The 23,584-nt window shown below is 41.2% G+C and overlaps 1 protein-coding gene across 3 annotated transcripts in view; it reads right to left on the bottom strand.

Annotated features, from left to right (window-relative positions):
• The window catches only part of rnf220a (ring finger protein 220a), a 186,785-nt gene that overhangs the window by 19,522 nt on the left and 143,679 nt on the right, over window positions 1-23,584 (bottom strand). For 2 of the 3 annotated variants that reach the window (XM_032565517.1, XM_032565518.1), the window contains exons 5-9: window positions 18,509-18,557; window positions 14,286-14,381; window positions 11,488-11,530; window positions 8,762-8,886; window positions 6,734-6,863 (exon numbers count right to left, since the gene is read on the bottom strand). In XM_032565517.1, the coding sequence (XP_032421408.1) occupies window positions 6,734-6,863; window positions 8,762-8,886; window positions 11,488-11,530; window positions 14,286-14,381; window positions 18,509-18,557 (443 nt within the window). Of the gene's footprint in view, window positions 1-6,733; window positions 6,864-8,761; window positions 8,887-11,487; window positions 11,531-11,689; window positions 11,918-14,285; window positions 14,382-18,508; window positions 18,558-23,584 lie in introns of those variants that run through there. The other variant, XM_032565519.1, reaches the window with a different exon arrangement.

Below are 23,584 nucleotides of genomic sequence, written 5' to 3'. Positions count from 1 at the left end.
AAAATCTCAATGGTTTACAGTTTTGATACAATGTCTGCCCTTTTTTTTTTTAATCATTAAGGGTTATTTAAAGCCCCCAACATAAACAACGTACTGCTTGATGACGCTGGAAACGACCTAACTTTCTGAGACGGCTAAAGCTCATGTTAAACTCAACTGCTCTGCAAATCAACTTAAAGACTTTCAGAAACCCGGGTGACAAATGACAAAAAGAAGGAGATGAAGACTGACTCGTTACCCATCAATCTTTGAGAAGGAGACGGGTGTGTAAGTGTGTATGCGTGTGTGTGAATGGCACCTATATAAACCAAGTAATGAACGCTCAGACAAACCCTTACCGCTGCCTGACTGCTCCCTTCAGCTCTACTTAACCAAGGAGTTGGCTCTGTGTGTTTGTGTGTCCATCACTTACAGGTGTCTTTTCCATGTTTGTTTGAGACTGTCTGTCCCTCTGTCACTTAGGTCCTATCTCTCCAATCCTTCCAAGGTGTGTGTGGGGGTGTGTTCACCTGTCACTTAAACTATGTCTATCTGCAGCACAAAAGTAGTTGGGGGTATGCTTGTGTTCAAATGTGTATATTACTCAGACCCTTTACCGTTAGGGCTGCATGCGTGTGTGTTGCGCCTGAAACCGTTGGTGTGTGTCAGCCAGTGACAGGCCTGACAGCCATCTTATTTACACCTATTCCAATTTCTACAAGCTCTCAGGTGGACTAGTGGGCTGCCTATGAGTGTCCGTGGGGGGAGTTGAAGGTAGAACCAGACGGAGCTGACACCCATCCCGTTTAACCCGCCTGTGTGAGTCCCAACACTAGACTTCCTGGAACAGTTGCTATCAGCGAACAACTGCATCTCACTCCACTGCGGGGTCTTTGTCAGAGAGCAACACAGTCGACTGAGCTCGCCCGAAAGCGTTCTCTACAATACAGCCAACAGATTGCCCTCACATTTAACTCAGGAATTTATAGAGGTAGGTAGATGAGCATAGATGAGGATAATGTATGGAATGACGTAAAGATGCCAATATAAACATAGTTTTCAATGTATTTTTAGTCTGAGGCGTCATACTCATGCAGACAATTACAACGCAAAGTAAACCTACAAGTTTCTTTAGCTAGGGAAACCACGCAACTGGAAAAAATGGGGCGGGTTAAACAACAAATTCAGTCGGCTTGATGTGCCCCGGACTTGAAGATAGAGTGAACTCAAAGTTGAGATCATAAGAGCTGAAAGAGGCCGTCAGACAGAATTTGGCTGTGCGGGAAATCCTTTTATGAATGGATGACAAAACAACTGTGACCAGAGACCAGAACTGAAGATGTGATTAGCATATGCCTCATACAGCATGCCAGGAGAAGCTGTTCATATCAAGATGAAAGTGGCATGGTTTGGAAATGTTTTACTTAAGCAGAACCTAGCCCACTCACCATCATAGAAATGGGCATAGTTTAATGATTTATTGAGTTAGCATTTTTAAGTGCAGTTACATTTCTTTTTCTTTTTTCAGAGATCCATAAGACAAATCTCCGCTTGGCTTCCTCCATCTTCATAGTGAGTATTGTAATTTGTTGAGTATCTTTCAGGTTTAATGTCCTAATTTTAAGCCAACAGGTTGAAATTTATCTAAATTAAATTGACTGATAATGGTTCAGGGCTCTAGAGTAAAACCAATTTGGTCACTGATGAGATCATGTCACAAAATGTTGAAGTCGCACCAGTGCGCCAGTCATTCAAGAGAAAGAAGAAGAAGTCTCTGACAGGCCAGCTTCCTGTATTCAACAACAGACATATATATCTCCAATGGTGGTCTAAACCAATCAGAAATAGTGTTTCTGCTTCAAATAAATACATTTTATTTCCTAGACTGATAATTAATCATTTACATGTTAATGTTGCAAAGTTAAGTGTGATGTACCTAAAAAAAAAAAAAGAGGAAGGTGCACCAGTCGCTGAGGTTTCTTAGAATAAAAAAAAGGAAAAGTGAATTCTGCTTTCAATGCTTCAGGACACACAGCATCTATATAAACCACACAAAAAGAAATATCTGGGTCCCCCCGACATTTGTAACTGTCTTATTAAATGTGATTCAGCCCCGTAATTTAAGTATCTGCACTTCTACTGTAAACTGGACGCCTCCTGAGCCGACTGGGAGTGAATACACACACCGTAAATGTGTGGCAGTGTGTTCACCGCCAGGGTTGGTGCGGCCTGTTTGCTCTGAATGTGTGTGATCCCCCTGTTCTTCTATCTGTTCCTCTAAGCAGTCTTGGCAGGCCAATCTAATCTGGCCAGGGAAAGGTCAGCCACACTCTAACTGCCTTTCACTCACATTATGTATCAACACCCCCACCCCTGTCTTTACTTTTCTTTTTTTCTTCTTCTTCTTGCCTCATTTTCCACTTTTTCTTCCCTCCCGCACAATTAGCTTATTTTTTTAAACTTCTCCAACATATAAATTTGTTTTTTTTTTAACTGTTCTCTACTGTGTTTAGCCCATCTTAATAAACAGCTAGCTAGCCAAATCATCTGAATCAATACTTCCTCCACTCCTCGATCTGTCTCATTATCAAAGCCCCCTCCCTGCAATATCGCTGACTCTTTAACATGTTAACTACATATTTCCTCCTCTGTGTTGTATGGTTCGTGGCAGCAATGAAAGAGAGCCTCAATTTACATGCATGTCAACACAACAAGGCGACAAGCGCAGATCTGAACAGGCGGGCACGATCAAAGGCCTCATCAGGCCGACCGGCAGCTCGCCTCAGCCAATCCAATGACCTCGGCAACATCTTGTTTCCATAGCAATTATCGGGACCCCCTAAGAAGCCGAGAGGAGGCATGTCAAAGGTGATCACACTATCTCCCTGCCATTTACAGGTCACACAGAGAGAGGGAGAGAGAGTGTGAGGGGAGGGGAGAGAGGAAGCCAGACACAAAGACATGAGACGGTCATCTTTGAAGTTCATGTACAAAGCGGAGATTTGTCCTCTCCTCAATCCTTCTGGGCCAACTGAACCGCCAGTAATCCCCCTCCTCTCCTCCAGAGTGTCTCGGGACGGCCTGGTATCACACCTCGAGATCTGTCTGCTGCTGCTTCCCTTTCAGAAAGTATTTTTTGGTTCACATTTTTAGCCATTTTCAACCCTAGAATATTTGTTAAAAAGGTGAAGAAATAAAACAGGCTCTATGTTGAACTAATTACCTTATTTATTCCTCATCCGTATTGTGTCTTAATTTGCAGAATCATTTTAGAACTAGTACAAGTCATCAGCTGAGGTGAGGCCTCGAGTCTTTGGTCATAAATTATCTTTAAAAGCCATTATGGTTTCGAAGCCTCCCTTACATAAATCATGTTGCTATCAATCAATCAATCAAATTTTATTTGTATAGCACATTTCAGCAGCAAGGCATTTCAAAGTGCTTTACATCATTACAAACACAGAAACACAAAGCAACATAGAATCAACAATCAAAACACAACATTAAAGTTCCATCAATAAATTTGCAATTGATTACGTTTCAAATACAATTCTAAACAGGTGGGTTTTTAGTCAAGATTTAAAGGATTTTAGATTTTAGTCAGTGTTTCAGCTGTTTTACAGTTTTCTGGAAGTTTGTTCCAAATTTGTGGTGCATAGATGCTGAATGCATATGACTCAAAAATATCATGCTGATTTAAAGAAAATTGGAGGCGGACACATTTTAATGCCCATCGTCCGGTTCTTCATCGACCAAACTGCTATCAAAGTGGTTAAAGAGACCCAACATAGATATTAAAAGTTATAAGTTGACATGAACAAAGAGTGTTACATGTGAACTGAAAATGTCTGTTCAGTTTTGCTTTGGCTCACATCTGTGTTTCTGTTTTCCATGTACTAATGCATGTACCAGAATGTACTGAACTGTGATCAAAAAAAATTTAAAAAAAAGTTTTTATTCCAAACCATGACTTGAAATTGTAAAAATAAAAAAAATACATTCTTTAAAGAATTTGTCTTTTTTTTTGCATTGTTCTTTTATTCTATGAACTACTTACAACATGTCTCTGAAATTCCAAGCAAAAAGTTTGTATTTATTTACAGAAAATGAGAAACAGTCAAAATAAGGAAAAAGATGCAGCGCTTTCAGACCTCAAATAATGCACAGAAAGCAAGTTAATATTCATTTAGGAACAACAATACTAATGTTTTAACTCAGGAGGAGTTCAGAAATCAATATTTGGTGGAATAACCAGGAGGTTTTCAATAGGGTTCAGTGCAGTGGTCTCTTCGTTTTTTCCAGAGCTGTATATATGTTAATAGTCTGGAAATTATGGAACAAATCTTTATTTACACAAAAAATTATCACTTTTGAGGTGGTGTTAGATTGAACTGAATTGATAAGAAAAAAAAAAGACTACATCATTCCAGTCATAACTTCATTTGCATTTCGCACCAACACAAAAACTTTGTAAAGTGACCAGCAGTATGAGGGAAAGTTAGGGCGTAAAATCTGTCCACTTTGCAGCTTGCAGGAACAGACCACCAGACAGATAAAGACAACTCTATCTGAGTTATACGGGTTCTTTCAACCCGCCTAAGCCGGTGTGAGACACAGGGAAGTCTTCACTCACAGACACTTGAATCATAAACTGATCTTGTTCGATTCCCCCCCCCCCTCTCACGTCTTTCTTCCCCGGCCTCTCAAAGGGAGAGAAGGATGGTGGCACTTCACAGAGGAATAGTCTCTCTCTTCATCTTGCCAGCTGAGAAGGACCCCTCCCCCCACCCGTAACGTCTCTATATCCGTTTAGCCGGTCGTGAGCTCCAGAGAGCCCACTGGATGCAGCTGTGTGTGTCAGAACCACTGAGCAGCTTTCAAGACAAAATCCACCTTCTGAGCCTTCTGTCAAGATGGAAGAGCGCGCGCGAATGTGTGTGTGTGTCTCCGTGTTTCAAGTCGCTCTCCCCAGGCCACCTCGGTTATCTGCGCCGCATCACAAGGTTCCCTATTAGAGCGCGACAGAAGGGTCCGGGGCTGTGGCTGCGAACTTTAAACAACGTGAAAGGCAGACGGACGGATGGAGGGAGCGCCCGGGAGACGGATGAAGAGGGGCTCCATCCACCTCCCTGCCCCCTAAGTGCCTCACTTTGTGGTGTTTTAGTTGAGACTTTAGCATTGATCTGTCTTGTCTCCACTTGGCAAGCAGAAGAGAGGAAGGGAGGCAGGTGAGGCCCCAGCATGTGTGTTTAACAACAGATCGAACGCAGAGAGGGACACATGAAAGCGGAGATGGGGAGCCTGCAGCTCCATCTGCCTCGCATCGCCGCGGTTTGCTTCAAACCGACCATCTATCTCCCCGACTTAAAGAGATACAATGAAGATAAAATGTGGGATAATTTTTATTTAAATCAGGATGAAGGCAGTTCATGGATCCAGTTAACAAAGCAAAGATTTGTCACGAGACATTTTTGGGCTCGTTAAAAACAGACCTTGTCGGGTAAATTATTATTTTAGATGTTATTTTTGGGCACATAAAACAAGCTTGAATTTATGGAAATCCTTCCAGTTATTAGAAACAGACTATCAGAGGGCAGAAAGTAAAACGATGGACGCCCATCACTTAAAGCATTTTAAAACTACAGCTTGCAACCTACGAGCAAGATGCTTATCAGACATCTGAAGTTATCTGGTTACCAGATACCAGAAACCCCAACTTGTTATATACTAACTAGCTCTATTTGTGCCACTCTATAAAAGAGCAGAAAAGCAAAAATAATGTATAAATTCTGTTCTTAAAGCATTAAGAATTATTCTTGATTTGCTGACAATTTCATAGATATTTGGTATACAAAATACTATTTTACGCATGTTCGCTTGACAAGTTTATGATAATAATCTTAGATCAGACCTATATCCTCCATTTAGGTTCTTAGAGGTTCTCCCATCTTGTCGCACTTCTCTTAGGCAAGTGGTTTTGGGATCTGAATCTGTGAATTTGATTGAATGTGGCATTTTAAACAAATTCTGATGTCTTGCAAACCAAAAAAAAAAAAGGTATAAAGAAGCTCAATTGTAATTGGTTCTCATATAAAAACAGACAACCCTTTTAAGCAAAACTAATCTAAAGAAGATAAAGTATTTATGAAATTTACAGATGCTAACAAAAGTAGGGAATCATATTGAGCTAAGTGCTTGCACATAAGGTGTGCTGTGTCCCTGAGCTGCTGCTGCTGCTACTGCGCTCCCCAATGACCAGCTCTCCTATCTGGCTCTATAATTGCATTTCTGGGCACACACACGAAGCGGTGACCAGCGGGTCAATTGCCCAGCTAAATGTGTTTTCCTTCCCTTCGCACAGAGGGTTGCGCGGGGTTCAGACGAGCCGAGCCAGACTGACCCCGGAACCGCCCGCGCTGACGCTAGACCACAGGTACCATTACTGCTCGCCGGTCACATTGGACGCCGGTCTCGGAGAGCTAACGCCGCTCACATTGGACAGCGGAGCGCTGAATGATGGATGAGCAGGGAAACAAAAGAGGAGACAGACGGACGAGAGAGGAGAGAACAAACTGCTGGAACTGAGTGTGGCGCCCGAGCTCAGAGAGGTCAGTCAGTCAGCCGACCAGACACCTACACCGTCAGAAAGCCCCCACACACACAAACACACACACACGCCTTCATGGCAGTACCACGCTGTCTGGAGTTGGTGGGAAAAGCCACTAACAAAGAATCACATCAGATGTGTCTGTACCTCTGAAGCCTCCCTCCAGTAAGGCCGTAGCTCTGATCCTTTTCTGCCCCGCCCATTCGTACTCGTCAAAGCCCCGCCCGTTCTCGCCGTCCATGTCTGCGGAGTCTTCGTCGGCCAGAGCCCCCTCGCGCTGGCCCACAAAAAACAAACAAATAAGGACCCATTTTAAAAAGAAGACAGAATGATTCAAAGAAAATTGGCTAAACGTAAATTTATTTTCTCTCCGCACTCTTTCAAGGTTAAGGATTCGATTTGGTGGCAGACCAGATATCCATACAAACTTTACCTGTACTTCAAAACTGAAACCAAAATTTAATGCTGCCTTGTTTTTTTTTTTAAATACTAATAAGTCATACTTGAAATTCACCAAGCTTTTACTGTTATATTTTATAGACATCAATCTGCTGCAAACATTCAACAAAGACGTTTACCTGCATGCATTTAAACTACACAAATTTAGTTCATTTAATAAACTTAAAATGAAAGATTTCACGGGAAACATTTCTTTAAAATGTTTGAGATAGAATGCTTTGCAAAAGTATTCACACACCTTCACACTGTGACAGGTTCCTACCACAAAATTCAGTGTGTTGTATTAAGTGACAAACCAACAAAAGTAATGAAAAAATGTGAAATGGAAGAACAATAATTTAAGGTTCAGGATTTTTTTTTTTCAAAATAAAATGTATAAGTATCAAAATAAAAAACAAACAAAAAAAAGACCCAAAAAACATGCACATTTCTGAAAGAACAACATAGTCAAAGCCGTAACTAAGCCAAAACTAACAAAAAAACCTTTTGTCTTTAAATATGTTCTACCCAGAACTCCTCAAGTGGGATAGTTGCAACTTTATGTGGTACAAGTTTAGCAGAAAAATCTCCCATTAAGCAAATTTTTCTGTCAAAATATTATTCAGTTAATCCAAAAAATAGTCAACAGATCAGCCTTACGCTGTACTGATGTTAAGTCAAGCAAAAAGATGGAGCTTTTCATAAAAAAAATAAATGTTTTTTAGGTGCAGATGCATCTTTTGCTACAAATGATCAACAGTATACTTTAGCTATGCTATTGCATTTTAGTTAAAAACTGTTGTTTTTGTTTTCTTTATTTGCATCTTTTGACATACAGTATATCTAATATTGTACAAAAATGTGTGTGGGGTTAAATGAAAAATCTGCAGAATGTGCCAACCTTTTTCTATCTTATTAGTCATCTCAATAATCATAAAGATGAATCGATTACTAAAATAATTGTGAGGTGCAGCCCTGGTTGACATAACTATTAGACCTGCACGCCACAATTCTGTTGCAAGAATATTCAATTGTTAGAAAGGTATAGTCAAAGTCCAGAAATCGGAAGGCAAATCTGAAGCGAGACTCAAAAGCACCACTCACAGAGTTTCTCCATCCAATTTGAGCGAGCAGGGGAGACTTTGCAAAGATGCATGGACAAACATTTCACTCTCTTAATGTCGAATATGTGACATTATTAAATCCAATTGAATTGGAATGAATACTTTGGCAAGGCTGTGTACGCTAGAATCCTTTCACTGTTGCAACAAATGAAAAACAATCATGCCGGGAGATATTAGTATCTCTGGGAGGTTTGACGGCTGGCAATCAGTGACATGAGATAGAGAAGAAGTTCATTAGTAGCAATGATTTATCTCAACATCTACTCTAGAAGAGGCGACAGCTGTTAAGTAAATACTAAAGACAAAGCTGGGACAGGTAGTGAGGGCTACATCTAAAACCGTGTCACATGGGATAACCTGCAGATGAGAGCCGACTCGTTTAAAACACCGGCATGCAGAAACAGACTGCACGAGTCCGGTGTGAATATTACCCCTTTGCGCTCAAGTCATTCGCAGCTGATCCGATATGATTGTTTGTACAGTACAGCATGGATGAGACTGCTCAGAATCTACTGGAAGTAGAGAGGTGAGTGGGAAGAGAGGGGGAAGACATAGGCCGTCCAGGTGGGGGCGGTAGGCAGGGCAGGGGATCTAGGGCCCGGGATTGTACTACCTGGATCAGGCATTGTTCCACATGTCTACTCATCTCCTCCTCGCTCCCAGCCAATGGGGCGCTGCACAGCGGACATACCTGCCCCCCCTCCTCAGGCTTCCTCCTCTTCATCTTGCCTATACGAGCTGGAGCAGAGGGACAAGGAAAGAGAGGGGATAAAAAAAAAAAAATCAACAAATAAATATACTTATCTTGGAATGTCTGCACTGAGTTCTTCACAAACCTATACCGTTTAGGGCTGCAACTAACAATTATATTAGTTATCAAATAATCTACTGATCATTCTGACAATTAATCGATTATTCTGGCTATTAATTAATTATTTGAACAACTAATCGATTATTTTGATGATTAATCAATTGTTTTTGACGATTAATCTGATATTCTGACGATTAGTTGTTTATTCTGCCGATTAATTGATTATTCTGACAATTAATTGATTAATCAGATACAAAAATTTGGCAAATTCTGCAGATTTTTCATTTAAGCCATCTGCATAGACTAGAAATACATTAAAAGATACAAATAAATTATTCAGTTCATTTTTATATAAGAAAATAACCATTCTACTGCCTAAAATGCAATAACACAACGTTACTTTAGCAAATACAATGTCTTTGATTAATTGGATATCAAAAGGTGCTTAGAAGGAGATTTTTTTTGTACAGTAGTAAACTGACATTTAAGCAGTTTGGCAAGGACATGTTTACAGAAAGTTTTCTTTTTTTTTTATCTTGAATTAAAGATGTATATATCTTCTGTACAGTTTTTTGAGTCTGTGTACTCCAGTTAGCAATTAATCGATCACTAAATTAGTTGTCAATTATCTCAATAACTGACTAATCACAATTAACTGTTTCAGCTCTAATGTCGTTGATTAAAGATGGCTGATCTGCTCAAACTTGCCACCTTCTGGAACATCTTCAGAGAGAAACAGCTGGATGCGACGCCCTCAATTCCTTTCCACTCTTCTCTACATCAGTGCCTTTGCTCTATTCCTTTTTTGCTTCTCTGTCATGGCATCCCCCCCACCCCCCACCCCGCGCCCCCACCCAAGCCTCAGCCTCCACCCCCATCCACCCACACATTTAATTAGAAATTTAACAGGGCCAAACAGCCGTGATTGAACCCCGAGTCTCTGTCGTTTTTTCTTAACTGCAAATGGCGCGCGGGGACATTAATTTTTAGCTGGCTGGGAAAAGCAAAGGAGGCCAAGAGGGATTGCAGCAACTGACACAGGGAGGAGGAGGAGAAGAAGAAGAAGAAGAAGAAAGAGGAGGAGGACATAAGGCAGCATGCCATAACTGCGGGGCAAGAGTGTGGAGGGAGCGAAAGAAGAAGGGGCTTCCATGCAATTTTTCTTCCTGACATTAATCAAGAGAAGCACTGTTTAAAGAGGAGAGGAAAAGGCTGCTAATTACGTGCAGCTCAAACCTTTAAGTCCCCTCATGGAGAGAACTTCTCAAAATGCCAGATTTAAAAAGTGCCTTGTAAAACAACTGTGGTTAACAAACACAACGTAGAACTTAACGTGAAGTTCAATATTTACAAAAAAAAAATACATGCCTTTCAGCTGTTTTCTCACACCAAAATCTGGAAAGTGTGATGTGCATTTATTTTCACCGTCACTGATGCGAACCTGTTTTGTCCGTTCACAGTATTTTCTATCAGCTTTTAGCATGTTTCCCTTTGATCGCTTCAAAATAGCTCCAGCTCAAATCAGCCTGGATGGAGACCATCTGTGAACGTCACATGTCAAAGTTTTTGCAACACAGATTTCCAACTGGGTTGGGGTATGGACATTGACTAGGCCATTCAGAACAATACAAGCAGATGTCATTTAAAACATGACATTGTAGCCCTGGCTGTGTGCCTAGGGTTGTTTTTCTGGTGAAATGTGACCCCTCCAGAGTACTTATTTGCTGTAGCCCCATGAGCGCTCGTGACAAGATGTTAGTGGGATTATTTATCGCTTTCTTTCAACAAAGGCCAGATTATGTGGAATGTTCAAAGCTTTTGGTGTTTTTTTTATGACCTAACCCTATTTTAAATGTTTTTATCTTCCACTTTCTGCTGTCTTCCTGGGTCTTAATAATGTTCGTTCATTGAAGTTCTCTAAAAGGTTTTCAAAAACAGATGTATTTTATAAAGATTACATCACACAAAGCCAGACTTTGCGAAGAGATTAGAAGGAAATAATTTGCACCGGATATTATTTAGTTACATCAGAGTAAAAGATGATGCAGGCCACACTTTTCAGATTTTTGTGTAATTAAAAAAAACAAAAAAACATTTATTTCTGTTTAATAATTATATGCTACTTGTACACTAGTTTATCTCATACAATTCCACTGCAAGGCACTTTACAAAAAGGATTTACTTTCTTGAAGATTCACACTGAAGTTAGGTTGTGGTTTCCATGGAAACCCCTACACTGAAAGTGCATGTTTTTTCCCCAAGTAGATATTTTTTAAATATAAATAGAGCACATTTGATATCATAATGTATTTTTTTTATCAAGTGTATCATTCGTATATAGGTCTGGTAAAGAGGTCATTTATTCTCATCTCTATTCAACATGCAACTCTTTAGTTTACGTATTAGCTCTTGCGGCTTTACAAGCACATATACTTGTCAAAAACTTTTATTAATTTCAAAGTTCAGAGTAACACATGCTACTGGCAAATTAAAACGACAGAATTAGCCGAACCGATATGTGTACATACCATTCAATCTCGTTTGCCTGTTTGCCCGAACTCGTAAAAATGTCTGCAAGCAAAAGAAGAAAGGAGAGAGAGGAAATACTCATTAGACGTTCATTAGACAGTGGGCAGTGTTCACAAGAGCAAATCTCGCTGTTCTTAGTGGGATTGTTTTGGATACTTTCTGGGGGGGGGCGCGCTTATCAAGACAGACAGTTCCACCTACTTCTCTCTTGTTTTCCACCTCTTCCATAACTCTCCGCTCCCTGTCGACAGCGGGCCTAAAACTCGCTGCCGCACCGAGTTCAGGGCTGCCCCCAGATATTCTACATCCCAACAAACTAAGCGCTGTGACTACAAATCCACACGGATGGAAAAGGATTGAAAGTGGCGCCCGAGTCGGCATAAAGCTCTCGTTTCGGACGCCATGTTGGCTGTTGTGATCACGTGACCGTTGAGGAAACGGAAGGGTGCAAGACGTTGGTTGTTATTTCGCCTGTTGGTCACTAGGGGGAAGCAGCGGGTTTCATACTAAACCTCCAGGAGGCAATTCTGATGATTTACATAGAGATTATTGTTAGGTGGGTTTGGCTACTTTTAACGCTATTTATTTGATTTATTTACTTAATTATAAATGTCTCACAATAATAAAATATGTCTATACTATTAATCTTGGTTATTTTCTAGAGCTTTTCTCTTATGTTTTGGGTAGTGTCACTATTTTTATTTCAAATGACCACTCTCAAATTTACATTCGACTGTTAAATTTTGTAATTGTTTGAAAGACAAGAGTTTAACATTTGCTAAATGTAAATAAAGCATCAAAAGTACAAAGTCGGGTTGCAGGAAGATTGGCCAAATCTTTTTTTTTTTTCATGCTACAATCACAAATTGGATGAATTTCCACAAATTTTACCACTACAAAGTAGCAAGGAGATGGTATATTGTTTTATTTTATTTTATTGCTATTTTCTTTTGCTATTTGTTATTGCTATTTTTTTTGTTGCCAAAAATAGAAAAAGATACAAGCTATGAGGGTGTACTCTACCAGTGTTTGAGGATATTGAGACTGATTTTTTCCCCTTAAATAGTTAAAACTTTGTAACACCAGACAATGAACATACATTTTCAAATCTTCCCAATTTGATTTGGGTCTAGTCTTTGATTGGGTCATGCAGTTTTCATCCAGCAAGGGATTTATTCTTGGTAATCTTCAACACACACCAGATTTCCAGAGTGCATGACCACTAGCTTTCCTGTCTGGAGATACTCCCATCTGAGCTATGGATCTCTGCAGTTGCTGCAGAGTTTGTTTTATTGGACATTGTGTAATATGGTGTTTAACCATTATAATATGTGAGTCAGTCAAGTACACTGTAGTCATTTGCAAAAACTGATAGCAGAAATTGTAAAGGTTTTTTAAAAATACTGTAGTTGAGTAAATGTATCACTGGGAGATAAATTATTAATATTTTGTTTTTTCTTTTGTGCTCATATCTGGAACATTTTGGGGTTTGAGCTAGTTCATGCTGCCCGAGGTGAATTACCTGCATCATTAAAAATAATGGCCTCAGCAATAAATGTACAGTATTATGAAATTAATTGAGGTCAGACTCATTTGGCCTATCCACCTTTGTCTTTTGCAAAATGTGTCCCTCAGATCTGCTGGGATTCAACCTGGAGGGCCAAACGCAGTGACTATACGCTGACTAAAGCATTTCCTCTTACAGTTATGGATACCCGCTCTATGGTACTGCAACGATGCTCTTATTGTCTGCCATTGGTGGAAACCGTTGAGCAGCTGGGCCTTCACCTTCCCCCTCGTTGATCCTTTCCTCCCTCTTCATTCTCTGAGTTATTGGCCCGCTGGCCGTGCATCACTACCACCATCGCTACCTTATCATTATGATACACTCAGTGAACGGCTGAGGACAGGTCAGGTTTCCAGGAGACGCGAAAAAGCCTGTGAGCACTCAGACCTGACTGAAAAGGAGGAGGTGGTAAAGTCTTCCATTATGCTTCATTTCAAGGTGTTAAAATAAGTCCCCATCGACTTAATCATTTGTATAATATAAGGTGATTTCAGCAGTTTCACCAAATGAGAAAATCTCCTTTATTGCTTTAAGGTCTTTATGAGCTGTGTCATCCCAAACGTATGGATGTAACGTCGGCATGAACTTAATAGTTCTTATTTTATGGTGTTAAGGGGGAAACTCACTTAACCCGGAGATACATCACGGCCAGAAGAATTAGCCGAACAAATTTTGATGAATAGAATAGATAAAAGCAGTCAGGGTGACATCTGAGATTAAAGAAGATTGGTCTGTTATTCAGCTTAACTGCTGAGAAGGCATCAGAAAGCACAATTTACCATAATATTCTACCGCTAACGCGTCATTATTACTTCAGTGCCTCATATCATCACATACACTTTGTTAGACTGTTCAAACAGCCTTAATGTAACTTTCAATTTCAACTTCAACATGTTTGACTTTTTTTTAACTTTAATGTCAGGTTTGAGTTCATGTTTTTGAATACTTGATCGGATTAAGAGGTATCTCAACTCCAAGCCCATAAAGTAGAGAGATTTTCTTTAAAAAAAAAAAAGTACAGATAAACATTTATATAAATTGGCCTAAGCTGGAGGGTTAGTAAGAAAACTGAATGAATCATGCTTGAACTTATAGACTAAAAGAAATGAAATTCCTTTAATAAACTACATTTCTGATGTTTTCTATTGAAAGAGATGACCTTCCTGCTAACAAAAAAGTATAACTTCAACCATGACTGCCTCGAGCGGTGTGTGTATGTGCTTTTGTGACCTGATATCTGTCGGAGTGGTGGGCATCTTCAGATGACAGGGGTGACACCACCGGAGACTCTCCCTCTCTCTTGATGTGCACTGACAAAAGCATCGACTGGAGAGGCAAACAGAGAAGGGAGGAAAAAAAAAAAGTCATCTTCTACGCAAATGATCTTGTCATGTTGTCACTGTATAGAGAAATGGTTATTCTATAACATATTGCAGTCTGAAAGCTACAACAGGATAATAAGGAGCAAAAAAGTACGGAGATTTGCTGAAGAAAAGATATCAAAGCTTGAGCATGTTTCCCCCAACAGTTCAACTTGAGAAAACAGCGAAAAATTATTATTTTTTTTTGTTATTAAAGTTTTTATTATTTTAGAACACACATGTATACAACCTCTCCCAACCCTCCCCACCCCCCCAAAAAAAATAAAAGTGAAAATTTTTTAAAAGGTTAGCGTAGCATCATGCATTTCCCTGATCATTTGGACTGCAAAGGTATTTAATAACAACTTGAATTTTGTGCAAAACGTGTGACACTCTGATATAGTTTGGTAGCAGTAGAAGAGCATGTAGTTTAAGTTTGAAAACTTTAATAGCAAATATCTGTTTGCATTACACAGACAGAACAAAAAAAATACCGTCTGCTAAAAGCCCGTGGTGATTTTCGCAAGGGAAAACCGGAACATACACAGCTGCTGGACTTACAAAGAAAATTGGTTCTAAGAGATGCTTACACAGAGTTCAATGACCTCAAATAAATAAACTTTACAAAGAAGAAACATCCATATTGTACAACCGAGTTGTGGAGCAGTGAGGAAAAAAAAACGGCCTTTCTGCCTTTCAGCAGCAGTTTGCAGATCATCGTCTTTACTTCAAAAGTTAAACTGCAGAGAAGAGAAACCATTTAAAGCATCAGATGATGTGATGAGGACTGATGAGTAAGCAACCGTGCAAAACCGAAGCAACTTACTACAAAACACTGCAGCTGAGTGTAAAATGTGAGGGTTTTCTTTATTTGTATTACAAAATTGTAACATTTATTTACGTCCCTCGAAGATCTACGACGCAGCAAAGACCCGGAATCATTACCCTTGGAGAACCCCGGCAGTGTTATTGCCTCAGCTGCTAAGGGCAACACGTCACCGATGATGACTGTAACCTGCCTGACTTTGTCTATAAAACCCCTTCCTCTGATTAGACTTAATGTTTATGGGACGTTAAGAGGAGTTAGGGAAGAAAGAGCGATTGGAAAGTGAGGAAGCCCTCAGAGGGAACGGGAGGAAATTGAGGAGAGGGCTGGCGGGAGAGAGGGTAAACATCCGACATTACAGGACACCGCCTGTCCATAAATCTGTCCCGCCACACTTTGTGCTGCCGCTCTGGCAGGCACGCGCGTATAAAAGAATATCCTCTTCTAACCCTCTTCCCTGTGACAAAGACAGTCAGGGGACTCTCGCAAGTGACCGAGGAGCAAGGGTGGTAAGAGGAAGACAAGGGTATGAGAGAACGGGAGGGGAGAGGGAAGGTAATGTCTTTCTTTTACAACTGTCGGCCCTCACTCTCTCACTTTCTCTCCCTCCGTACTTATATTTTCATTTGTGCTTATGTGGCTGCTTTTGCTTTTTTTTTCTTCTTCTTCTTCTCTTTTTACAAGGCAGCTGTGAAATATTTGTATTTACAGTCATCTCCTATTAATCAAGTGGAAAGGGGCAGAGCAGAGGCTTAAGTGCTCGACAGCAGTAATCTAATAATAATATGTGAGAAATGACCAACCTCCAGTGCTGCCACAGTAAATTGGACATTATGCATGGTGCTTTTCTGCCTCTCTGAGTGTGTGTGTGTGTGTGGGCGTGTGCGAGTATGTGTGTGTGTGTGTGTCTGATCTTTCTTCTTTTTCACAGGTTTAAAAAGGTCAGGAATCCTTTACCTGGGGGGGCGGTCGAGGGATATATTTAAGTTTTATCATTAGAATATGACATTTAGTGGTAATCTACAAAGAGGTTATAAATGAAGGTCTTTCTCCAAATTTGGTCTTTAAAAAGCGCTAATTAAATCAACACGCAGAAAGACCAGCGTAAAAAAAAGAAAAGAAAAAAAGAAACCCGCCAGAATAGCGATTACGTCTACGACTTATCGCGTCAGATATCTGAGCATGGTTCTTTTTCGAATGTGTTACATTTTTCTCTACAAAACTACCTTGCGAGTACAGCTGAAGAAAAAAAAAAAAAGACATAAGGAGGAGTTTGGGGGTTAATCCCAGGTATGAAATGGATGGGTGGTGCACAGCAGCCGGGGGAGAACAACAACAAGCCCGTATGCTTCAGACCGGCCCTCTTCATTCTCCACGGCCTGCCGCAGAATACTAAACGACAGCGGTAAGATGCGCAGTCACGGCTGCAGAGGAGGGCCAGCGCTCACCCCTCAACCCTCCTCCGCCTGCCTCACTGGAGTACGAGCCCACCCGCAGCACCGCCAGCGCTCTGTTTTAAGCCCGGGTCAGCACCTTCTGCACCAAGCGTTGGAGGGCGTGGGGGGAGTACTGATTTATTCAAGATCCCCCAGTGGATTCATGTTCGAGTCAAAGCGCTCCCTGACTCGAGGTGTTCCCGACTTTCTGCGGTTAGAGGTTGAATACGAATGCGGAACGGGGTGGCTTAGGTTTGGCCTTTTTAGAAAAGTCACCGTAGGTTTTCTATGTTCATGTGTTGCTCTATGATGACGAGATTAATTAGACTAAAAACTGGAGGCAACATTCGTTCAGCTGGACTTTTTAGACTACATGTTTTTTTGGTATGGAATGAAGATGAAACAAATAATCTAAAAAGTGTAGCAGGCATTTGCATCCAGCCTTAAAGTCAATACTTTGCGAAGCCACCATTTTTTAGGAGGTACAGGGTTTCCCCCAAAAATCCATCTAAGCCTGGTGGTAGTGGCACCAGGCCAGCCCATCAGTTACACCGTGTTTTTATGTTAAAAAATGTTAAACGTTAACAGAAAGTTATGGAAATAAAACCTCAACAACAAAGAAAATAAAGCAGTTTTGAATAAAACTAGTCTTTCTGTAGGTTGTGTATGCCATTATCTTTTTAAAAAGATATCTGTCAGCTAAAGGCTACTGATGTTTTATTATTCATCAACCTAGCATAACCCACCTTTGCTATCACTTTTACTGGTCTATATACAGTATATAGACCATAGACAATAGTATACCATAGTAGACCATAGTATATATATAATAATTTAAAATAAACAAATGATTATTATCGTGGTGGGTGGGGAAGTAAAGCCTGGTGGCCCAGCAGGCTTATAATACACTGGGGGAAACCCTGAGGTATGTCTTTCCCAGTTTGTACATCTGGACATTGACTTCGCAAAAAGAGCTCAAACTCAGTCAGATTCTTTGACGTAAAACTTTCAATTGTGACCCAACTTTACACTTAGTGTTGGACGGAGGAACCTCCACTAGAGTTTAAGATATTTTAAGAGGTTTTCTTTCAGGACAACCCTGCATTTAGCTCCATCCATCCTACCGTTCACTCTGACCTGTTTCCCTGTCCCTCCTGAAAAATCCTTTCCCACAGTATGACGCTGACACCACCATGTTTCACTGTGAGATATGGTGCATTCCGGGTGGTGCGTTTTTGTCTTGTCTGACCAAAGCACTTTTTTTTAAAGGGTGGTATTTATTCTCTGAGGGTTTATTTGAGGTTTGTTCGAGCTATCAGAGTAAAAGCGGGCTGACCACAAATGCAAACCGGGCTTTTAAGATTTTCTTATCATAAAACGATGTTATTTTTCTTCTACATGACATTGATTATGCACTAATTTGTGTTGATCGTTTAGATAAAATCCTATTGAGGTTTATGATTGTGCCTCAACAAAAATGTGAAAACGCTGATAGGATGCAAATACTTTGGCAAGAAATTGTAAATTATTGCCATTACACCGTGTCAGAATACTTCTAGAATGCTCTATGTCTGGCGGTTCGGAAATGCTCCTTAAATCTCTCCTCATCTTATTAGAAAACCAGACAATACATTTCCTTTTGGGCCGTCTGCCTGCGAACCACAGGACTCAGCTCTGGGTAAGTTTGTTGGTGGGAAATACAAGAAAAGATGTGCGCAGATCTGATTGACAGAACAGCAATGAATCATTCCAACAATGTTATTTCTACACTAAGCAAATCACATCCACACGAAAGTCAGACACTGCTCTGAAATACGAGCCTCTCCTTACCTTGGGAGTTCCCGGAGTGGCTATGCCATCCTTGGACGAGGGGTTCTTACTGCAATCAGGAAACAGGACAAGAAGGAATTTAGTGAAGATTTATACAATAATGTGGTGCTGAGCCGAGTCTGGGCACACTTGTTCAGCTCGTTTCCCTTGATAAAACAAGCAATGTCTGTAAATTTTCAGCACATCGGAGAGCAAATTCTCCAGACTCTTGTTAATGCGTTCGCGTGCATTTTATCCGCCCCGCTCTTCCTTTCGCCGTCATCCCTTTTTGTTTTCCATCAGGCACTTTACAGCAGCTACGACCACCAAAAAGCAACGCGTTCTCCAACGCCGCCGCGCTTTCACATGAACACGGAACATGTGTCGGGAGGCGGGAAACAAGAGAATTTGCCAGTGTTGCCAAACGGCGCTCACTGGCAGTCTGAAAATATGTCGAGGACCATCATTTGGCTCGGAAACAAGCGAGACAGCTTCGATTGGAAATGAAGGACGGGGGGAGTCAAAAATGTAGAAAATTGACAGTTTTGCGCTTTATCTTGCCAACAAACCAGACATGTGACATTTCTCCTTGATGCTCATTCTCAATTGATCCACTCATCCTTCTTTCTACCTTCTCTCCGCGCCCCATCATCCCCTATCTCTCTCTCGCTCCTTCACTTTCTTTCACTCAGACACTGAGATAAATTTCTCTGAGCCTCATGGAGCGTTGCAACAGGCTTGACATTGACACGGCGAGGCAGGGGTTGTCATGTTTGCTTTGAGACCCCGTTAGCAGTCCAGACCCTCGGACACGCTCACACAGGCGCAGTCACTCACTCATACACACACACACACACGCACACACACACACACACACACAGGCAAACAGACAATGGCAGATTGAGGAAGGAACAGTGCCCAAAACTGAATTGAGCGCAACCTCTAATCTGACAGCATGCCCCGGTAGACCAGGGATTTTATTTTGCAACGGCTGAACGGGTGGATCATAAAAATAAGAGGCTTTATTTATGTGTTACTTATCTGACGGAAGAATTTGCAAACTGGCGTACAACAAGGACGGGCCAGTGAAACATTCTCCTCTGCAATAGGAAATAGTGTCTTTTTTTAATCTATATTAAACATTCAGTTAATACCAGACATTTACATACACGGTAGCCTATATAATTTATGAAACATGTTTTCACTGCAGGAAAATCTTAATCTAACCAAGTCTTTTTTCCGTCACGTTTCTAGTGTAAATGTCTTAGGAAACTTAAGACATTTTCGCAGCAAGAAATATGAGCTTGTTTTAAGTCAATAATTCCTTAATATTGATGAAAATTGATAGTTCCACTGGCAGATTTTTTTTTACTTATAACAAGACATTTTTCCCATGCAACAAGTGAAATAATCTGCCAATGGAACTAGTACTTTTTCATTAATGTTAGGGAATTATTGACTTAAAACAAGCTCATATATCTGGCTGAAAGTTTGTTTGTAGGTTAGTTTTGTGTTATTTCAAGCTTTCAAAATAGTTCCACCAGAAACTTGACAAAAAATACTTGGTCAGATTTAGTTTTTTTTGCAGTGTACTCACTCTGACATTTAAAAAAATGACTGTGGTGTCACATTTCTGCCAAAAACACGCTCTAGCCCAAAAATTGACCTCTTTCTCTGTTTAAAGGGCGTATTCGTCAGTTGGAGGCGGTAAATCTTCTGACTGGCTGGATTTTCAGCTGAAATCTGTTGACAGGAATCAGCTTCTACAATGGTCTCCCACATGATGAGAGTTGAAATATTCCACAGAGTCATCATAAATTATTTCAATTATAACATGCATTGTGTGAAAATGGTGGTGAAATCATGTAAAGTTTTCCAATTCAAATATTAACTGAGAAAATGAAATATTGTCATTTCCATACGTAATTGATAAACTTTTCAAGTCTGTATTCCTAAAAAACAAATCTCAGCTTTAAGAGCTAGGTGTATGCTTTAGCAAAAGGGTAGGAAAACAAGAAGCTATGGAAACCTGACAGGAGAACCCAAAAATCTAATTTCCATCTATTTGTTATTTCTATAACGTTTGCCATCAAAAAGTGGACAGCAAGCAACTTTGGCTGGCCTGTATGTGGCGCTGTAACACTGCCATGGAAATGGAACAAAAACAAAAACAGAGAAGAACAGGCACTTGCATATAAAAGTAGTGGGGGGGGTCAGTTATGAAACAAGGCATATTGGTTATCTACATGATAAACAAGGGTGGAGCTTTAAGATTTATAGAACCAAGGAACCATTTTCTGAAAATTATCATGTCAGAAGTCCCTAAATCCAACTTCTGTATGAGTCCGAGGTCAAAAACAAAACATATATATATATATATATATATATATATATATATATTTTCATATAAAACAACTCCAGTGCAGATGGCACCTCACGCTGTCAAAGTTAACATGTCTTGTCTCTTTAAAAGCAGCATTTCAGTTTGGAGCAGAGGTGGCTTTTGATATGTGTACGGCTCTATGACAAGGGCGGCAAGGTCTGAGGGATGGCGTAAGTGTGTTGAAGGTGGGGGAAGTTTATAGGCTACTGGCATCCAAAACACGCTTTCTGTTACTCATTTACCAGAAAATATGTTTGTAAATGCTAACGCAAATTGAGTTGGTATCTGATTAACGGCTTCCGATTTGGTGCTAAATTAAAGGGCAAGTTCATAGCTTTTTTATCTGGTCTACATTTGACCAGGTGCTGATACAGCAACTGGGGAATGGCCTGAAAACTGTGAGTGAGGAGTCGGGACTCGTGCTTACGAAATCTAACCGTATGTTACAAACAGTAGCTGAGTGTCACGTTAAAGAGCAGGTATGTGAGAGCCAGTTAAGTTCTGCTCATGCACCTGTGGACGTGCGTCCGCATCCGAGCCTGTCTGTGCTGGCCGCTCCCGTTCGGCAACAAAGAAAGCAAACACGGGGCTGACACAGTCAAGCTGCCGCGCAACGCAGCCAAATCTGCCAACCTCCCCCTCTCCCTCTCCCTCGCACACGCCTCTCTCACTTCTTCGCTCCCATCTCTGCCTCTCTCTCATCTCTCTCCCTCGATCTCCCCTTTTATTCATTACCTGGAACCTTTGCAGAGGCGTCAACAATAACAGCCACCTCCACCTGCTTGTTGACAGTGTCAAACAGCGACGGGAGAGCGAGCGAGACGGCGAGGGGACAGCAGTTGCGTGCCTGCCGCACAGGGGTGTGGGGGGAAATTGCCACATTGACAGAGAGGGTGATGGAGAGATGAAAGGAGAGTGGAAAAGGGTGGTGGTGTTGGGGAGCGGGGGGAACGCGAGGTGAAAGAAAGATGTGGTAAGAGAGGATGAGCGGGCAACACAAAGAGGAATGATGAAAGGAGACAGAAAACGAGAGGAAGGAAAACAAGAGGGAGTGATAGGAATGTTGGCGCTGCCTCTTCTTAGGGGTTTACACATCTGTTCGTCGTGGTTTCTATGAATTTTTGATGGTGGTGGTGGGGATGTCGGGGATGGGAGTGGGGGATAGGAAGCCCTGGAACCTCCAGCTGGCTGGCACGTCAAAAAAAAAAAAAAGAAAAGAAAGAAACACGGGAGGCAGAAACCCCGCCAAACAAGCAGCTGGAACAGATACAGTTTAAAATATGCTTTGATAATGATTTGATAATGAGGGAAGTGTGAAACGGAGGACAGGTGAGGGCATGGGGGTTCCCTCTCTTCCTCCTGCTTCTTACAGGTCTTTGTCCTGTCCCACCACTGGAGAGAGACTGTCTGAACACAAACTACAAGATTATGAATAGGAAATAAAAGCAAGTGTGAAGGATCCTCTGCTGTGTTTGATGGTAAATGGACTGAACTTATAGCGCTTTTCTGATCATTTTGACCACTCAAAGCGCTTTACACTAGAGTCATATTCACCCACACAAATGTATACACAGATCATTAGACAATTTGAGGTTAAGTGCCTTGCCCAGGGGCACATCGACATGTTGCAGGAGGAAGCTGGAATCAAACCTATGACCTTCCGATCACAAAACCCTACCCACAGTCACCCTGATATGGATGATATGGTTCCCCTGATATGGACAAGCTAAGCCTGGTGAAATCTGAATATGGTGTCTCACAACCAAAAACCTCTATCTGTTTTGTGCATTTTTTATTTTATTTTATTTTTTTATAATAATTAAGACAATACTGACTCAAACCATCTTCCCTGTGCCTCAAATTACCATGTGTAGCAAAGGGACAGTGCGCCCAGGGTGGCGTGCATCGGGTGTTTTTTCTTCTGTTGGCCAGAAAGTTCACTTTCGTTCTCATCTGTCCAGAGCTGCTCATGCATGTCCCATACTTGGGTTCTTGTGGCTTCCTTTGGAAAGCAGCTTTGTTCTTGTCACACTTGTATAAAGGCCAGATTTGGATGGTGACCAATGACTAGTTACCCTATTGACAGATACTCCATCTGGAGCTGTGGCTCTCTATGCGCAAACAAAAATTCACTTGTGTTTGTGGTTGTAACGGGACAAAATGTATATTAAAAAAAAGGGTCAAGGGAATGACGCTGCATGTGACCGACAGCCATCCTACAATCCATTTAAGCGATCGGGCTGTTCTTGGTGAAAACAAGAAGGTTGATGGCACAATAAATTCAAGACGCTGATTCCTTTTTGCCTTTTTTTTTTTTTTGGTGTCATCTGCCAGGGAGGTAAGGGTTTTGGCCGTGTGGACGTAAATTGATTATGGAGAAGGATGAGGGGGAGGAAGGGGCAGCAGAGGTGGGAAAAGGAGGAGGAGGAGGAGGGTGTAGTATGATGGGGTATGTAAATGACTTTGCCACCCTCCACCCCCACCCCTGAGCCACCTGACATGTACGGGGCATGATAGATTTCCATTTGCCAAGCTCTACATCTGTGTGCGATTTCCATGTCCTCGCAGATGCTGCGGCCCATGAACAAGTGACACAGCCGCAAGGGAGGACAGGCAGGCGGGCGGGAAGGCAGTTGTAATCAAACCCACAACCATTTACATGCAGACAGAACAGGACTGTGAGCGGAAGAAGCAGAAAACAAATAGCGACACGC

The sequence above is a fragment of the Xiphophorus hellerii genome, chromosome 6, assembly GCF_003331165.1.
Source record: "Xiphophorus hellerii strain 12219 chromosome 6, Xiphophorus_hellerii-4.1, whole genome shotgun sequence".
Classification (NCBI taxonomy): Eukaryota; Metazoa; Chordata; class Actinopteri; order Cyprinodontiformes; family Poeciliidae; genus Xiphophorus; species Xiphophorus hellerii.
This window is presented reverse-complemented; position numbering and strand designations above follow the sequence as displayed.